The following is a 17,252-nucleotide window of genomic DNA, read 5'->3' as shown; positions in this document are numbered from 1 at the left end:
ATTGCCTGTTGCTCTGAGTGGAATGTGTACTACTGTGGTTCTTATTTCAGTTAGGAAGCAAAAGGGATGTTAATATGAGGTATCTTTTGAGTTCTTATTTTTAGTGTGGAAACAGGTTGAAAGCTAAAACTTTAATCACTGGTATCATTTCTGTATAAAGAACTTGTAGTATATAGTTACAGATGTATTTTAAGTGTTTTTTGGGGGGGGAAGGGCCATTCATAATTTATCTTAGAAATGATGCATTTCCAGAAATGAATAAGCTTGGGAAAAGTTAACCTTACTAGCAAAGATGCTTGAAAAATAGGGTGTCAAGTTTGTAGATAGTCTTGTCTAGGTTTGACTGTTAAGTAGGCAGCTGATCTGCAAGTGGAGTTACCTTAGCCCTTTAGGTTACAGAGCTAAAAATACTCTAGATTTTTACTTTGCATCTAACTTGTTAAAGATGTAACACTGTGAATCAGTTGACTGGGTGCACTGGAAATGCACCTATTGCTCTCTTGTCTCTCCCTGCGCACCCTGCCCTCCCCATAAGTATCTCAGAACTATTGATGGAACCATAGACACTTAATTTATTACCAGTTTAGATGATGAAACCCTGTTTGAGTACTTTGTCTTTAGATATTGAAGAGCTCAGAGGAGGGAATGCTGAAGGATGGAGAGGATTTGAAAGACTACTTCCATTACTCCCACATTCTTCTTTACTCACTCTTGAAGTGGTGAAATGTGAAACAGCTACAGGCTTGCTTGGGGTTGGGAAGAGAGAGAAATAGTTGGTGGAGATCTGTCAGAAGCATCCCACGGAAGTATCTCACTTCCTGATAGCAAACTGATCAGTTAGTCCCTGCCCTGTGCCCCGAGAGTAATGGTTCTCAGGGGCCTGGTGTCTCTGTGCAGAGCCCAAACTGGTTTAACTGGGCTGGTGTCTGGGGAGTGCCATGGAGGAGCTCATCTCCATAGCTGGGAGCCTGGGGAGGGTGAACAAAGCTGCTCTGTAGCACTTCTGGGGACCCAGCTTGTATCTGACCCAGCGAGGCGTCCTCTGCTGCAGCAGGGAAGGCAGGATGGTGAGCTGAGCACTCTAGGGTCTTAGGCCTCCTGGTGCAAGTAACAGAAACTGTAATGCTTTGAATTACCCAGTGTTGGATGGCTACCAGTACTGCAAGCTGGAGAGCGCCATGCTCGCCCACCTACTGCGCAGGCTCAGTGCCCAGACAGCTCCTCTTGTGTCCTTGGGTTGTGCACTTGTGGCTTCCTTTTGTTCCTACAGAACAAAACATGCTGGGTGCTGTTCCTGCACGTACTGCGTCCTTCCTTCTAGGCTGAGTGGAATGCTACTTTCAAAAATACTTTAATAATATATGTGGTTGCACAGACTAAGCACTGTGTACTTCTCGCACTTGAAGTTGATGGCTTGTAAAGATACTTTGCTCAATACCAGTATGCGTGGCTCTGCATAAGATGAGTTTCTTAACTCTTGCGTGAAGTGTCCGGTGTTGGAGTCAACTTACTGTTGTTTATTCTCACTTATATGATTTTGGTGCATTGTATTATGCATTTTTGCATAAAGACCTATAGCAGCTTTTCTGTGACTTTAATTTGGGGAATTTCTTCTCAGTCTCTAACATATGTTAATGATTCAAATGTAGTGTCCAGTCCACAATTCATTTTTAATTAAGATTATTTTTTGTCTGGCAGTGTCTTTAATTGCCATCATCCATTAAAAATGGACATTCTGCAATTTTATTTTAATGAAATCTGATGACTTTGGTCATATAGTTTCTGAGACGCTTCCTCTTTCCACAAGCGCTTGGAAAGAGGGGCAGCCCGCTTGAGATAATTGTCTCGTAACTGTACGAGGTCATGGCTGTGTCAGCTTCTCGCAGCTGTGGCAAACTGTGTCAACTCTTTTGGATAAACATAGACTTATTGCAAAGGTTTGGCTTTATTTGATAAAACACAGTTTGGGTTGAACTTTCTTTGTTAACAGCACTAGTTAGCTTGATGTTTTGGTATATCATCCAGTGCTGACTGCTTGAAGTACAAACTATGCAGAAGTAAAGGGTTCTGTTTCACTTTTTTATCATAAGCTATCTTGCACCTGGAGAGCTCTGGAGCCAGCTCTTCCATGCAGTTTGTGTGTGTGGTGGTGGCGTGTTTTTGTTTTTAACACTGGTAGCCTAAAGCAGCAAGGCACGTGTAAACAGCTGGCATCATCTGTGCCTACTTAAAACTGTTTGGGATATTTAGGGTATGTAGAATCATGCAAAGTCACTGCTATACCATCCCCCAGCAGTGGGCTGACAGACAGCTTTTCTGTGTGATAATCCTTTTACCACCAAGCCCATTAAATAGTAATCTTCAAACTTTTGCTGATCTGCTGGCAATAATACAGAGGAAGTAACATGCTGCATATGTCTATTGGCTCTCTTCCTCCTTTTCCTCTAACAGTTTTGAAACCCTTTGGCCCACATGTGCAATTGGGGTAGGGGGAATAAATTATATAACCCTGTGAGTATGAACGATGTTGGGAGTCCTCAGAAGTAATACCTTGTGCAGAAGTGCTATGGTAGGAGCCCTGCCTTGGAGGATGCCGTTTTATAGCCAGGAACTCTTAGGGCTGTTAAAGGTCCAAGTAATCTTCCTCTTGAATTAAAAAAGAAAAAGGGGGGAGGCAAGCTAAGACTGACTGAAGCATCTATTAACACCTCAGATCATAACTGTTGCCAAAGGAAACCTGCAGCAAAGCAATGGACATAAACTGTGTGTGTTGAGTTAGTGAGAGGTCTACACCGTTTAGTCGAACACCTGAGGAATCGGCCTGCCGTTGAACAGAAACTACTGGAGACTGAGCACTGTGTGTGTTTGGTGTTTGGCTCTGACATGTTCCCAGTGATATGAATAGACTTCACATTGCAGCGCGTAAGCAAGATGAGACTGTGAATCTACTACAGCATTGGTGAACACAGCATATGTTTAGTTTTATGAAGACTTAAAGACAGATGGTGACCCATAGGATAATTATGTAACAGCCAGAATTCTCTTAACAAATCTTTTTATAATAGTTGTGATAATTACTCATAAGTAGCCAGTCACTTAACTCTTCCTCTATTTCATAAATAGCGTCAGGATCTAGTTTAGCCTCACATAAACTCTCAGATGAATTTGTTCTTTGGGCTAGGTTGTTTTTTTTTTGGTTTTTTTTGTTTTTTTTTTGTTTTTTTTTTTTTGCACTCCCCTTGCCCTCTCTGCAGACTTCCCTTGCTCTCAACAAAAGGCACAAATGGTGGGTGTTTTTGACTGGTCAAGTGAAATAAAGCTGAAAGTGTCACCTCTCTCTTACACCTACCTCTTTCTGGGTCACTTTCTTTTCTTTGCCTCCTTGGATTCTCGGTATGTTTTACTCCTTCCAACCTTTGTCTGAAGGGATTAACATTCCCCTAAGAAATTGGTTACTGCTTCTTGTCCTGGAGTCTGACTTGGAGGAACAGAGTACAGAATTCAGATCTGTTTTCCGGGAACTGCTGACTTTCATCCACGATTTTACCCCTACTTGTTCAGCTGTCATCTTGGTGGCTGCTTGCATGACTCTTCAGCAGAGTAGGAAGTTCTGCAGAATTATGAAAGAGGTTTTTTTAGGAGCCCGAGCTAGCTGGACAGCCACTTCTGAGGCATCAGCACTATGGTCTTGGAACCACCGCTGGCCCTCTCTTCCCCCAACTAATCCTGCATCAAGATGAAATGCCTGTCGGCGAGGACAGCTGTCTTGTGTTGAGTTTCAGGGATGGGTTTAACAACAATGTCAGGTTTTTTTATTCTTTTTGTATACCCTCCCCCCTAGTCCCCAAGGTAATCCCTTCAGTATCTGGTAACTTGTAACCCATCTGCTTTTGGTATTAGAAGGGCAATTTGCCAACTAGATACAAGCTACAGGTTGCTCCTTGACTGGTGTGATCTTAAAGAGGGAAGGGAGAGAGAAGTATTTTCTAGCTTGTTACTTGTATTGTGTTTGTGGCTGATTCCTGCTTTTTCTAGCTAAGTTAATATGCAGGGCAGGGATTTAGATACAGGCCTGGTTAAGCAGGCTGACTGAGATTAAGGAGATACTGAAGAGGGAAGGGACAGAATTCTACTAACAATATTTTCAGTGATGCTAACCAGAAATAGAAGTGTATATTGAGTGGTAGCCAATTTGTCTGCAAAGTGTGCTTCTTACTTAAAGGTCTCTTTGTGTGAAGCTGTATCCCTGCTTTCCCCAAAGGAAGCATTGATAGCTTCCTTGCTAGCCATGGACCTATACCAATCAAAACAGATTAGGGTTTGAAGAAGTAATTATAGGAAATACAGCAGCAAAAGTACTTCAGTAAATGCCACTACAGTTGCTCAGCTGGAGAAGTACTAACATTGTGTCCCTTTGGGACATCACACTTCATCCTCAGCGGTAGCTGAGTCAATCTGCCCTTGACAATTTTACTCATGTAAGTTACAAGAAAACTTCTTATAGCCAGAGCAGCTCAGAGTGGCAAAAGAGTAGAGGGAGGGAGCTTGTGTTAGCTAGGTCATTACCCTCTGAAAATGAGACCGTCTTGAGAGTCTGTCATGTGAGCCTATAGACAGAGTAACCTTCTTTCATGCTGTTGTACAACAGCATGAGCCCTAAACAAATCCTCTCCAGCAGTCAGCTGGAAGCCGATCAAAGGCTTCTGCTTGCCAGGGCTGTATCCATCCAGGCAAGGATCTTGGAAACCGTGCATCCACCTGTGGGAGCACAGATGGGGAAAATATTCTGGGGTTTTGAGGCGGGGGGGAGGTGCTCTTTGTAGATAAAGCTGTTATATATAGGTTACCAATTAAAACATTTTAGTAGTAATAGATTAAGGAATACCTTCCTTCTTCAGCTCAATGAATTTCCTGAGCTCTTAATTGAGAAATGCCAGTTTGTTGCAGGTCACCAAAAATTCCTGCTTTTTTAGGAGAAAGCATTCCCCTAAATTCCTCTTTGTTCCAATGTGATATTTCTTGGATAGCTGGTAGCTTGGTTTGTTTTTTTTCTCTGTCTGCAGAAGAGATCAAATCCAGCCCCTGGCTCACACTGAGGAATTGAGCAGAGTCAGTAGTATGCCAGGCAAGTGTCCAGGTTGCTGAGCTCTTGATTGCCCTGTGGTGATACCTTTCATGATTACCATCAAAGAAACCTGTTGGTATCTCAGTCAGGAAGGGAAGCTTTTTGTTAAGAAATCTGGACTCTTGCAACATATTAAAATATTGTCTTTTATAGCTGTAATACATCTTGCTCTAAAACTTCAGAATATACTCTTATGTTATCCTTGGTTTTCATTTAAACACTTAGCTCACTTCAAATGGTCTCTTCCTGATAGCTGATAATCAGACTGTATATACTGTGGCATCGTTCTGAATCAGCATTGGCAGCAACTGGTAGCAGTAGGGTTTCTTGTTTGCTTACGCATGTAAGACAACATAGCTGCTTTTAATACAGGTGACCAGTAGGTGGTTATCCTTGAAGCCCTCCAAATGCTTGCTGATTGGCATAGAGTTCCTTCTTAGTTCAGAGCTCCTGGTCATACAGCTGTGGTTTGTCTCCTGATGGCCTCACCTCCTCTGTTCATCTGCCTCTATGACTTCTTTCCTCACCCCCCAGTGCTGTAGGTACCTTGTAGTCTCGCTCTTTATTTTCCCTGCATTTACTAAAAGCAGTATGACTTACAGTAGATGCTTAATATACAGACTTATGAATTAAAATCTAATCTGTTGGATGGCAGTGAGACTTCAGTCTTAGAGCTACCATCACTTTTTTATGGCATTTTTTCCCTGTTCTTCAGTATTTTTCTCTTCTCCTCCCCTCCCTCCCCCCCCCAATTTATTGTCAGGACTGGTAGTTTTTACTGAATTTTACTGAGTATTGCTGTTCAATGATATTCCAAGATAGTCAAAATCAACGTTTCTAAACCATTGGTATAAATAACTGCATTCCGCTTATAATGGAGAGCTGCTCCTGACCTTTTCTCTGACGTCCTACTTAATTTCGGCCTATTAGGATGACTCCAGGTTCTCAACCCTGTCCCTCTTGTGTACAGGGAACTGGCAGGTACCTGGACAAATGAATATGTAACTTTTGCAGTAAGAATCTTGTAGTAGCTTTTGTGGTGTGCATCTTATACGAAGCCCATTCAGAAATGAGATACATCTTGTTCTCTTTAATCAATTGGTCATTCTGTAATTTGCTTAAGTATGGTGTGTTCACAACAAGTCACAAAAGCACATAGTTTATATCTGTGAGAATATACAAATATTTGTTGATTATTTGTTTTGAGAGCACTCAGTATTTGTTTTGGTTCTTCACTGTAAAGCACTCCCAAATTACTGTGGGATTATTTGTTTGTTCAGAGTCAGTGTTGTGTTTTGATTTATATTTACTCTGTGAGATCTGTGGCTGGGACTAGGACACCTCTGATCAGCAGAAATCATCATCACTCTTCCCAGTCAGCTTATGGAGCCTGCTGCAAGACTTGGTTGATCTCTAGTGATCCTATTGCGTTCCCACCCAGGAGCCTCCTCCCAGAACTTGGAGACGTGAGCTTTCTACTAATGTAGCTTTCACGTCAACTACCTTTTAACCCCAAATGGAAATTACATGTCTTCCCTCATTGTCTAATACATTACACATAGTATTATGCTATGTGTATGCTTATTAAGTTTTGAGTTATATATATCCCATGAAGAGCTTTGTGAGGCTGAGACAGGCATTACTTGTATTCACAGTGTGTTTGCTGTTCCTAAGATGTGCTACACAAGTTCAAGGCAAGGTCGACCTTTTAAGCAGGACTAGAATGCTTCTTTATCTGTGAATAAACAAATTGGCTCTCCAGGAAGATGGACTGATAAAATACAGTCGTAGCAAGGGGATTCCTAGCATTGACAGTTCAAATGTTGAAAAATCCTAAGGCTCCAAAATACAAGGCTTGATTTTTAGAATCATAATTTAAGCTGATCTTGAGAGAATTTTGGACTAATAATTATTTGATTTTTTTCTTCTGTGCTTGTGAAAACTAATGAGCCAAACAAAACTGAGAATTTCAGGTAATGAATAACAAGTTACTAGTAGCTGGAGCTTTGTGGAAAAACAAATATTATGAGGCCCGTAAACAGCCTGAAAAGTTGGTGGCTCTGTATTTTGAGGATTTTCCGTAGTATTGAGATCTGAGAAAAGGCTGTGAGGGCTTCAAGTGGCATTGCCCCTTGTTAATCCAAAGCACCTGAATGGTGGTGACAAATCAGCCCTGCAGGAACAAAACTCCAGTGGTGTTTTTTTCCATAGGTAGAAACCTCACTGACGTTCCTATGGAGAAGAGGGAGATGCATTTGTTTCTGGGGTGAAGATTATGGGTCAGATAGAAGCTTCTATCAATTTGTATTTTATTTCTTTCTCTGGAATAGTCTGGGAAGGAGGGGGAAGCACCTTCTGCTTAGCAGGCACTTGAGCAATAAATCATGTCTGGAAAGGTTCTGTTATTTCCAGTATTCAAAGGTTGTTACAAGTTCATTCATACGTGTTGAAAAAACCTAACCTCTGCTAGAATAATTCATGCATGTCTATGTATGGGTGTGTATATATATATTTTTATTGATTTATATCACAGAAATGCCTCAACACTTTTTTCTTGGATTTTTTTCAACCTGCTTTGCTTTGGTCTTGGACCAGAGGAGGTAATGTTTTTTTCTTTACAAATGATCTCTTTCATTTGAGTGAAAGAAAAAATCCTGAACATTGTTACAAGTGTAATTGTAGCAGGCAACTGTCATACTTGCAGATTATCTTCTATTTCCCTCTGGTTAACTTATATGTGACTTGTTGTGATGTAACTTCTCTAATGGTTGTGGAGAATATATGCAAAAGAAAGGAATTATGACACAAAACAGTGATATGTTGCCAATAAATTTTGACAAAAATATTTGTGTATCTTGTGTGCTCCTGAAAAGTTAAGGCTGTTTTGTTAATCATTTTTTGGGGATAGCTGAAAAGAGCTAGAGTTTAAACTGTTGATATTGCTGTGATGAGTGGGACGTTTGTCAGCATTTTGCAGTAGCATATTCTCTCACATTTTTCCCATTGGTGCAGCTTTTGTCTCTTTTTCTTGGGAGTCAGATCCCTTTTAAAAAGTCTGTGCTACTACAAGGCAAACTGAACTAGTGTTTCTTCCATTCTCGACCATTGAATTGTGTGAAAGGTACAAGGTTCATGAGAAAAAGCTTATAAGTGGCAGGTAGTTGGGCTGTGATTTACAGACCATGAAAATCTATATAACAATTGTGGGCCTTCAGTGCACATGGTTCTTAAATGGATCTATTGTCTGTTGCAGTCTGAGGACAAAGGCACTTACATAGTCCAGAAAATGCTGGCTTGGAGAAGTGAACTAGCTCCCTTTCCAGCCTGTGGACAAAAGTAGGATTGTCAGCTTTCTGATAGATTGAAACATGGTAAAAAAAATTTTTTTTGTAGTGAGGAAAAAATACAACTTTAAAAGATAGTACTGCAAGTGTTGAGGCATGAAGGATAATAGTAGCGTGTATACCTAAATTTGGGGTCTTACACTAGTCTGTCTGCTTTGCACTGTTTTGTCTCAGCCCTAGAACTTTCAATACGTGCAACTTGCTTTTGCAACAGGAAAAAAGCTTTTAACTCGAAAGCAAAGAATGTCTATTCATTGAAGGTGTAGGAGATGGATGAGAGATGGCAAAATAATTACAATGATCATTTGTAAGGTGGTCTATACGAACTTGCGTTATAATTTATTTTCCCTTTTTTTCGCAGTATTTGCCATTCCAGAATTTTGTAACCCTGTCTGAACTCCTTACTTGAAGTTCAGAAAGATGCGAAAAGGACTTTGAAGCATTATCAATTTCTTTAACATCTAAAAGTATTAACAAAAGAATTAATGTTTTTTGGGACTGATGAGATCTTTAAAGAAAGCTTCTTGAAAGGTCAGAAACAAATCATCTCACTGTGCGGGAGGGCTAAGAAGTTCAGGGCATGGTATGTTTGGCTAAGTAAAGAGTTTTAGTGAACTAAAATGTAAAAAGCGTAAAAGAGCATAAAAGAAATAGAATCGAGGGCAGGCAAGACAGAAGGGAGTATAAAGGCATTGAGTGCACACTTAGGGATGCTATCAAAAAAGCCGAAGTGTAATTGAAGCTAAAACAAGCTAGGGCATGAAGGTTAACTAAAAGGCTTCTACAAGTATGCTAGTAGTGAGAAAAAGTTCAGAGAAAATGTGACTCGGTTGCTGAGTGGGGAGGCAACCTAGTAACGGGCAACATAAGGAAGGCTGAAATGCCAGAGGCCTTTTTGGCCTTAGTCCCCATAAGCAAACCTTTTTTGTAATAGCCACTTTTTCTTTTTTCAGCCATGCTTTGTAAGCCAGCAATCATTTTTCTTGTTTAGATACTCTAAACGATCCATGCCTTTCTAGAGGTTTAGTACCCAAAACTAGATGCAACACTGAGCTAAGCCTTACAAGGGCTGAATATAGTATAAGGGTTACTGTCTGTATTTTGCAGGCTATATTGTTTCCTTTACAAACTCCTGCCTAAAGCTTGCCTTTTTTGCAACAGCTTTTTACTGTTGCTAAGCTTATGATTTACCACAGGCCTTTAGATCAGTTACTCTTTTTTCATTTTCTTATCCTTAAAGTGATTTAAAAAACCCATTATTTTTACCGATATCCGTTCAGTAAGGAAGCAGTGTGTGACTCTAGGTTTGTCAGAGAGGCACACAGTTCTCGTGGTGAAATCGTAGCAGTGCTTTGCTGTGGCTGCCCTGCAGTGAGAAAATAGTGGGAAAAGGGGGATCTTCCACAGATGTATGGAAACATTATATATGTGGGACCTGGGCAGAATTTACTTGCAATGAAAGTCTTAACAAGCATCAGCTATTTGAGCAATCCCGTATTAGATCCTTTTCTAAGGAATTGCCATGTACTCTATTTTCTGCGCGGTACTATTTTACTTGATTGTGTGCGCTTGCATAGCTGCTTGCACGTTGTCTCCACTGAATGGCTTGCTTCATTCTGTCAAGATCTCTGTACTCTGTTAAGCTAAGCTTGAAGTCTCATCCTAAACGCCATATGAAAACTTAATAAACATGCTGTTTTCCCTTTTCCTAGTTGTTAACAAAAATATTGAATAGCACTGGATATATTGCAGGCCTCTGTGGAAACTTGCTTGTCACATCCTTTCATTTTGGCAGTGAAGGACTGATAATTACCTGTGGAATAAGGTTTTTTCTTTTTTTCTGTTGTTTTTCTTCTTCCCATTCCACACTGCCCTTGTAGTAGCTTCCCTAAGACCACTTCTCTCAAACTTGACTATAAGGGTGTCATAATTCAGATTCCTGCAAAACACTCATAATTAGTCTTGCTGGAGATAATGGGGCCCAACACAAGCACAGGAGAACTTGTGGGTGGATATTGCTGTAGAATTAGGATTTTTACTTTGTATGTTAACATTAATCAAAATAGTTTCAAGTGCAGATTGCACAGCTGCAGTGCCTATGTCCTTGAGGAAACTCTTTTTAATCAAAATGCAGTGGGTGTCTTGTAAGTGTAACTAAAGTGCATAATGGAGATATAGTCTTGGTGCATGGGATGAAAAGAATAGTCTTTCTGACAAATATCAGTTTTTATGTTTAAAAAAAAAAAGGAATATAGAGACAGCTGTCAGATATTTTTTTGTCTGTAATGTTTCTTTTCCTTAGAAAGGAAAAGAAGCTGCTGTTCACCATTTAGTTTGTTCCAGAGCCATCACTGATATTGGAAATTTGATTAGATATCTGAAGAAATGGTTATTCTATTTCCTTTTCAAGGGGAGCAAGGACAAACATGGTAGAGCTGGTCATCAGGAGCCTGTATTTTGATTCTGATCTACTCTGTAAGCTGAAGAACAGCAGCAGTTAAAAATGCCATTTCATCTCTCCTTTTTTCTTTTTTAATGACTTTTCAAAAAAAAAAAAAAAAAAAAAAGAACCTTAAAGGACTCCTGAAGAAAAATGTAAGATTACTTAAGGAAATACTGCCTTTTGAAGTGTTTAAGACTACTGAGTCTGATTTCAAATATCCGATATGCTTTAAATACCCTGCTGATTTTGATGTTATAATTGCCAATATTTGTTGTCCTCTCGTTAGAGGAAGTGGTAAATTTATTTAGGTAAAAGAAGGCACTGTTCTGGAATGAAAAATGAAGTTTTTAAAAATCCTTCTGTTTAAAAACCCCTCCTTCTCCTTTTTCATTACCCCCACCAAATAAAAGAACTCTATTCCCCCCCCCCCCCCAAAGTAAAGGAAGCCAGACCATAGGCCAGGGACACTTTATATAATACAGTAATTACTGTGACTGCATGACAAATATTCTGCTAAAATGGCATGAAATTAGTGATAGCCATTTAGCGCAGATAATTCACATGAAATGTTCTAGGTAGATATGTTTTGCAGTCTCTGTTGTTAGTGATAATGTCAGAGGACATTGAAGACAGGACATTCTGTCACTGAACAGAAAATTCACAGGATGTCATGTTGCAGGGCATGGGATGGTCATTAAATGCTTTTCTGGTGTCTCTAGAGAAGCAGATTAAAGCTAGCTGCTGCCTAAAGGCACATCAAGTTTCTGTTTTGTTTCAAAATATTCTGGTGCAGTAAATGCAATGTGCAATGGTAAACTGGAATGGAAGAAAGCTGCTGCCTCAGAATGGGTGTTTCCTTCCAAGTCTCACTTCATAGTGGGATTTCCCTTCTGAGAACTGGGTGGACATGCAAAACAGATGAGTAAATCTGGAACAGACAAGGTAATGGGTAGCCACAGAGAGAAACGTTAACAGGAGCCTCTACAGAATTTTTAATTCTTTCCTATTTTTATGTTGTTGCTGGTATCTTCTCAATGGCTTGTCTGAGTCTCATCTATGATCTCTGCTCCTACCAGCTTGGAGTTCCCTGGTGTGTGTGTTTTTAAATGATTACTTATTTTTAAATGTATTTCTGATGCGAAATACCACCAGGCTTAGTCCTCAGTCTGGTCAGTACTTTGGAGTACTCCGGCAGGGGCAGGGACGTGCAGCTTGCAGCAGCCATGTTCAATGCTTCTGCTCTCTTGGGGCCCTCCATGACATGATGGGGCTTCATAGTGCAGATCCTCAATGCACTGTCTTCAGGACAGGCAAGGGGAAAAAGAACTAGACAGCACAAGTCATGGGACCCTCCCTTACTTGGCTTTTCATGTTCTTTTACTTTGCTTTATCTTTCATTTCTGTTCTTTGTCTTTGTTTGTCTTTCAGGCTTGTATTAAGGGGTGGGAGGGGAAAGACCTGTCAGCAAGGTAGTTACATCTTTTAAGGTATAGCTGTCTGCTTGTGACTAAAAGGTATCAAAACAGCCTTTAACATCCTGATGCTGATGGAAGTCTGTCAGGTGGTTTGAGGCTAGTGTTAGGTTTATTTTCTAGTGGCACACAAGATGGGCCAGTGCATCTCTTATCTCCTCTGAGTTTTTTCTAAATCTTTATTGTATGACAACAGTGCCACTCCATTACAACTACATTCATCTTTCTCCCTCCTCAATATCATCTTTTAGTCTTCTGAAAATCGATCAAACAATGGAATTTATTTCTCTGCTCATAATACTATGTAGCTAAAACCAAATGAGTATTAGCAGTATTGCTGAAACGAAACCTTTGGAAATACTGTTTGGAAGCTATTTTTTTATGTTCAGTATTAAAAATGTTAGCGGTAGCAATCCAGCAATACCTTGTTATAAAAGCCCAAATACAGTCTTGTTTAATTTAACATTAAGAAACTGATGTTCCAGTAATGTTTCACCCTTCCAGAGCCTGGGAAGCTGCTCTTTCACCCCTGCATGAGAGACGGTGTTGTGCTGGAGCATCAGATTTGAGACCAGCCGTGTCGTGAAGAATGCAGTCTATTTAGACAAGACAAAAGATGGTAGGAAACACTGAGGCGGGGAGGGGACGTGACCTGTTCGGGGTCTTGTCGCAGGTCAGTGGTGAAACTGTGGAGACCTGGAGCGTTGCAACCGCTGTCTCGTGACCCCTTCTGCCGGCTACTACTTTGCAGGCACCCTTGATGTTTGATTTCACAATTTATATACGGACGGTCGTGCTGCTTCTTGAGATGAGAGGATCACCACAACAGTCGCTTGTCTCTTAGTTACACTTCTATAGCTTCAGTTGTTTCAGTCTTGTTTCCAAATCCCTTCATAAATTTGAAGACTAACTTGAAGTGAGGAAATGTTAATTTATAGAAGTATCTTGCACCAGATTATAATAAGTGGATCATTGAGCTGTCATGGTCTGTCGTGTCTGTTGGACTTAATATAGAGACCTTTAATCACCAGATTATTGACACTACATGGCAACCAGTCTAGTAGGTCAATGAAAGTTCATGACCCTAGGAAATACTAATAAAAGTTCCTGGTTCAGATTATTACTGCTTAAAAAAAAAAAAAAAAAAAGCGGCATATATATGTTTTTGCAGTTGTTTTATTTTAAGGTCAGTGAAAGGTGAAGAAAACAGTACCTTGTTGTTCAGTCTCTAAGCTTTTTATCAGCAACTGCAGAGTTGCACTGCTGCCAAAATTCAATTTTGCTAAACATGCAACAGTTTCCATATGTTGCAATTCTCTTTTTGTGCTTTCATCTTCCAAAGTTATTTTAAGTTAATTTGACATAGTATGGATTTAAACAGTGTGAGTGCAGTTCTAAGCACTTAGTCATTTAACAGTACTGAACCCTTAACTTTTCTTACACACAGCGTAGGCTCTGTCCAGAAGTTGTGTTTTGAGCTGCACGTGTATAGCCATATATCTCTGCGTGAGTAGACCCCACTGGGTTGGGGTGTGGGAGCCGGAGTGCGGGATACAGATACAAATGTGCAGAGTTACCACCGTTGCTGTCTTCTGCCTTTCACGCCACAGTGAAAACTAGAACAAGTGTTTTAAAACAACAGCTTGGGAGCAGAAAAAACTCCAGCCTTGATCCTGGAAGTCTGTACCTGACCATAAAAAGGAAAGGAGAACAACAGAACTCACTATGCTGGTTTGTGTTGAATAAATTTTCTACTTAGGGCTTACAGAAAAGAAAATAATCCTAGGCTGAGGTTTATTTCTTATATTATTACAACTATAACATTGAGTTGCCTGTGCTAATCTTATTTGGGAGGGAAATATGTTTGCGATTTATTGGCCTAATCTCCAGTTAGCTGAATTTTAGTAGACAGCTGAAGTTTTAGTAATGAAAAGGATTACAAATTAATACCAATACGTAATAGTTTTGAATGCTGAGTGAAGTGTTTTAAATACTAAATGGAACAAGGGAATATGAAATAGGTTTATTTTGAGTTCTGTTCTTCATTCAGCCAAACATGAATCGATTAGACACTGTGCTCCTTGTCTTCTAGTGTTCCCCTCTGCCTCGCATGTCAGTCTTACGGGAACCTTGGCTTTAGCTTGGTAAGGGGGCTTGTTAGAGGGACCAGTTTCAGTCACGGAATAAAGCAATGATATATAATGAAATATATATAGGAGTTGGGATTTAAACTTTAACTTTTCTGGACAAATACTATGCTTTCAAAATGATTTTCCAGGTCTCCTAAAATATATAGAAAGATCATATTGTCATAATCTGTCTATTGGGCTTTTGGGGTTTTTTTGGGGGGGAGTGTGTGAGGTGTGGTGGGTTTTTTTTCTTGCTATAATGGCACCAACCTATTACTTCCATAAGGAATTTTCTCCCTATGGAAGATGAATGGCAGTAGCCTTATTAATTCAAAGCCATTACAAATAACTATCTTGCTATAATGTGAAGTAGTGACAACTTGTGTAATTCTGTTAAAAGCACTGTTTCTTGGTACCCTTTCTTAATGGTGTGGGAGGAATAGATGAGAGACTAGTGGTTAAACTGTGTCAAGCTTTATAACATAAATATGTTACTAGTTCAGCAGTTGACATAGTCTGTCTTTGCCTTTTTTAAAAAGTAAATAATAAAACCAGTTACTAATCTGCAAATTCAGGGCAAAAATCAAAAAGCCAAAATCGTAGCACAATTGAGGGGCATTTTTATTTTTTTATTTCTAAAATATCAAATGGATGGCACTGCATGTGAAATCTAGAAGGCATTGATTGCTAATGCAGAATACTAAATGCACCCTCTCAGAAAAGCAAGGGCACCCAAGAGACCTCTGTGGCACTAGCAGTTATCATGCAAGATTTGTAGCAAATTTATGCTCTTTTGGAGCAGCAGCTGGAGCCCATAGCGTCTAGGTTGCCCATGGGTGCCTTGCATTTTGGCAAGGGAATTCTACCTTAGGTGTGGAAAAAAGGTGCATCATTTGTTGATGAACGGGGCCAAGCTTGTGAGCTGGCTCAGTGTAGAAACCCCTTGCTGTGCATAGGCCATCTCTCAACTTCTAAAACAAGTGTTATCTTTTTCAGTGGTATTTTCAGGTTACGTTTTGCAGGTTATGATAGGGTGGTACCTTAATTTCTACTGTGAAAGGAGACATCTTGCTAATGAGAACTTATCCGGATGCTTATTGTGCGGCTTATGTTGCATGTTGTGAGTATGTGCTAAGAATAGCTGTTGTTGAGAGTAATTCCAAGGAGTCATCTTGAACTGGATCATTTTCAAGTTCATTGAGCTTAGAAAAAAAAACCCTTTTAATTTCACTGTAGATATTAGAAGAGACTCAGACCTATGAAAATACACTTTGAAAAAGAAAAAGAAAATATCTCTAATATCTCTTAACGCTAATGCTAATATCTCTTAAAACTTTTGTCCAAAATTACAAGTGTGTCTTTGTAGTGTGTGTGTGCATGTGTACATATATATACATAAGTAAACATGCATGATTTTATCTGTATTATTGTATTTCCTGTGCATCTCCAGAATAGTAGAATGGCTGGATACCCAGAAAGTCCTTGGTGACGGGATTTGGAAGAGTGAATTAAGTGGAAAGTATATCCCAGAGCTTAAGTTGAGCTCTTAATTGTATCGCTTGTGTCAGTTGAGATTGACCTACAGAGCAACTGTCCTGCTGTTTTGTCATAAACTTTCAGTGAGTTTTAGCCCTAATTTATGTAAAGGCTGCATAGCAATACAGCGAAGTAGCTAAAACCCACTTTTTCTTTATGCTGTTTGTTGCAGTGTGTGGGACAAGCTGCCTGGGAGCTTAGGGGCTTTTGGGTTTGCTCCCATGGCTATTGTTGATGCATAGGACAGAAGAAGGAAGGGCACCAGGGTTTCAGTTCAGGTATGTCTCAAACTGATCAGTGAAGCTGTGTTGAGGAAGAAATGGATTTTACTTAATAAGCATATTTGAGTATATTCTTTGACTTGAACTGGATCAAGTTATTACTTCATATTTAATGGAAGCTGAGAATTAAGGGAATCTTTGAACTGATGAGACGAAGGGAAACATGATATAGTCTGGCTCCCCCCCAGCCCACCGAAAGAAGTGTGATCTGTAAGATATGTTAATTTTGCAGGGAGATATCAGGTCAGTAAGTTTTTCTTAACAGTTGCATTCTGTGAGAGAATGCAAAAATACAGATAGCTATATTGAGATGGAGGTGAAACCATTTCATTTGCAAAACGGATTGCTTACAGATTATTGTGACAAAGCAGAAGATTCGGTAAGGCTGGTAAGTGTTCTGACAAAATTTGACTTAAATATTTTTAAAGAAGAGATGCAGCAATGTGACTTCAAATGCAATGCTACTATTTTTATCTTAGTGATTTCGTGATGGTTTCTGAATAAAGAAAAACCTTCTTGTTTGCCATCATGTTTTTCTTGCTGCTTCTCAGCTTAACTATATTTGTGTTAATAAAATGGTTCTTTTAAGTCAGGTACTATGCAAGTTAGTAATTATTGGGAGGATTTTCAGAAGCTTTCAGTAGCTCTTGGCTGCTGCTTGAAGTCAAAAGGGAGACTTTAGAGAACTGTGCCAGAGTTCAGTGTATTTATATATCCTGATTGTACATGTTCTATGTAGAGAACTTCTATGATTCCAAATTTCTCCCTCATATTCACCAACATTATTAATATACTTTTTCTTCAAACGTTTCCTTTAGTTCTATTTTACTGTACACCTCTAGACTGATAATTGATGCAGCATCTCATGGGAGCAGACAGTTGGCTTAACCAGCAGCCAAAACCAATGTCTCTCTTAGTCACT

The 17,252-nt window shown here is 39.7% G+C and overlaps 1 protein-coding gene across 3 annotated transcripts in view; it reads left to right on the top strand.

Annotated features, from left to right (window-relative positions):
• TSPAN5 (tetraspanin 5) overlaps window positions 1-17,252 on the top strand; it is an 88,864-nt gene that overhangs the window by 33,591 nt on the left and 38,021 nt on the right. The window contains exon 2 of one of the 3 annotated variants that reach the window (XM_026109163.2): window positions 12,889-13,003. The exons of the other annotated variants lie outside the window; for them this stretch is intronic. Within the exon in view, the coding sequence (XP_025964948.1) occupies window positions 13,001-13,003 (3 nt within the window). The 5' untranslated portion in view covers window positions 12,889-13,000. The remainder of the gene's footprint in view (window positions 1-12,888; window positions 13,004-17,252) is intronic. 3 annotated transcript variants of the gene reach the window in all.

The sequence above is a fragment of the Dromaius novaehollandiae genome, chromosome 4, assembly GCF_036370855.1.
Source record: "Dromaius novaehollandiae isolate bDroNov1 chromosome 4, bDroNov1.hap1, whole genome shotgun sequence".
In the NCBI taxonomy this organism is placed as follows: domain Eukaryota; kingdom Metazoa; phylum Chordata; class Aves; order Casuariiformes; family Dromaiidae; genus Dromaius; species Dromaius novaehollandiae.
This window is presented reverse-complemented; position numbering and strand designations above follow the sequence as displayed.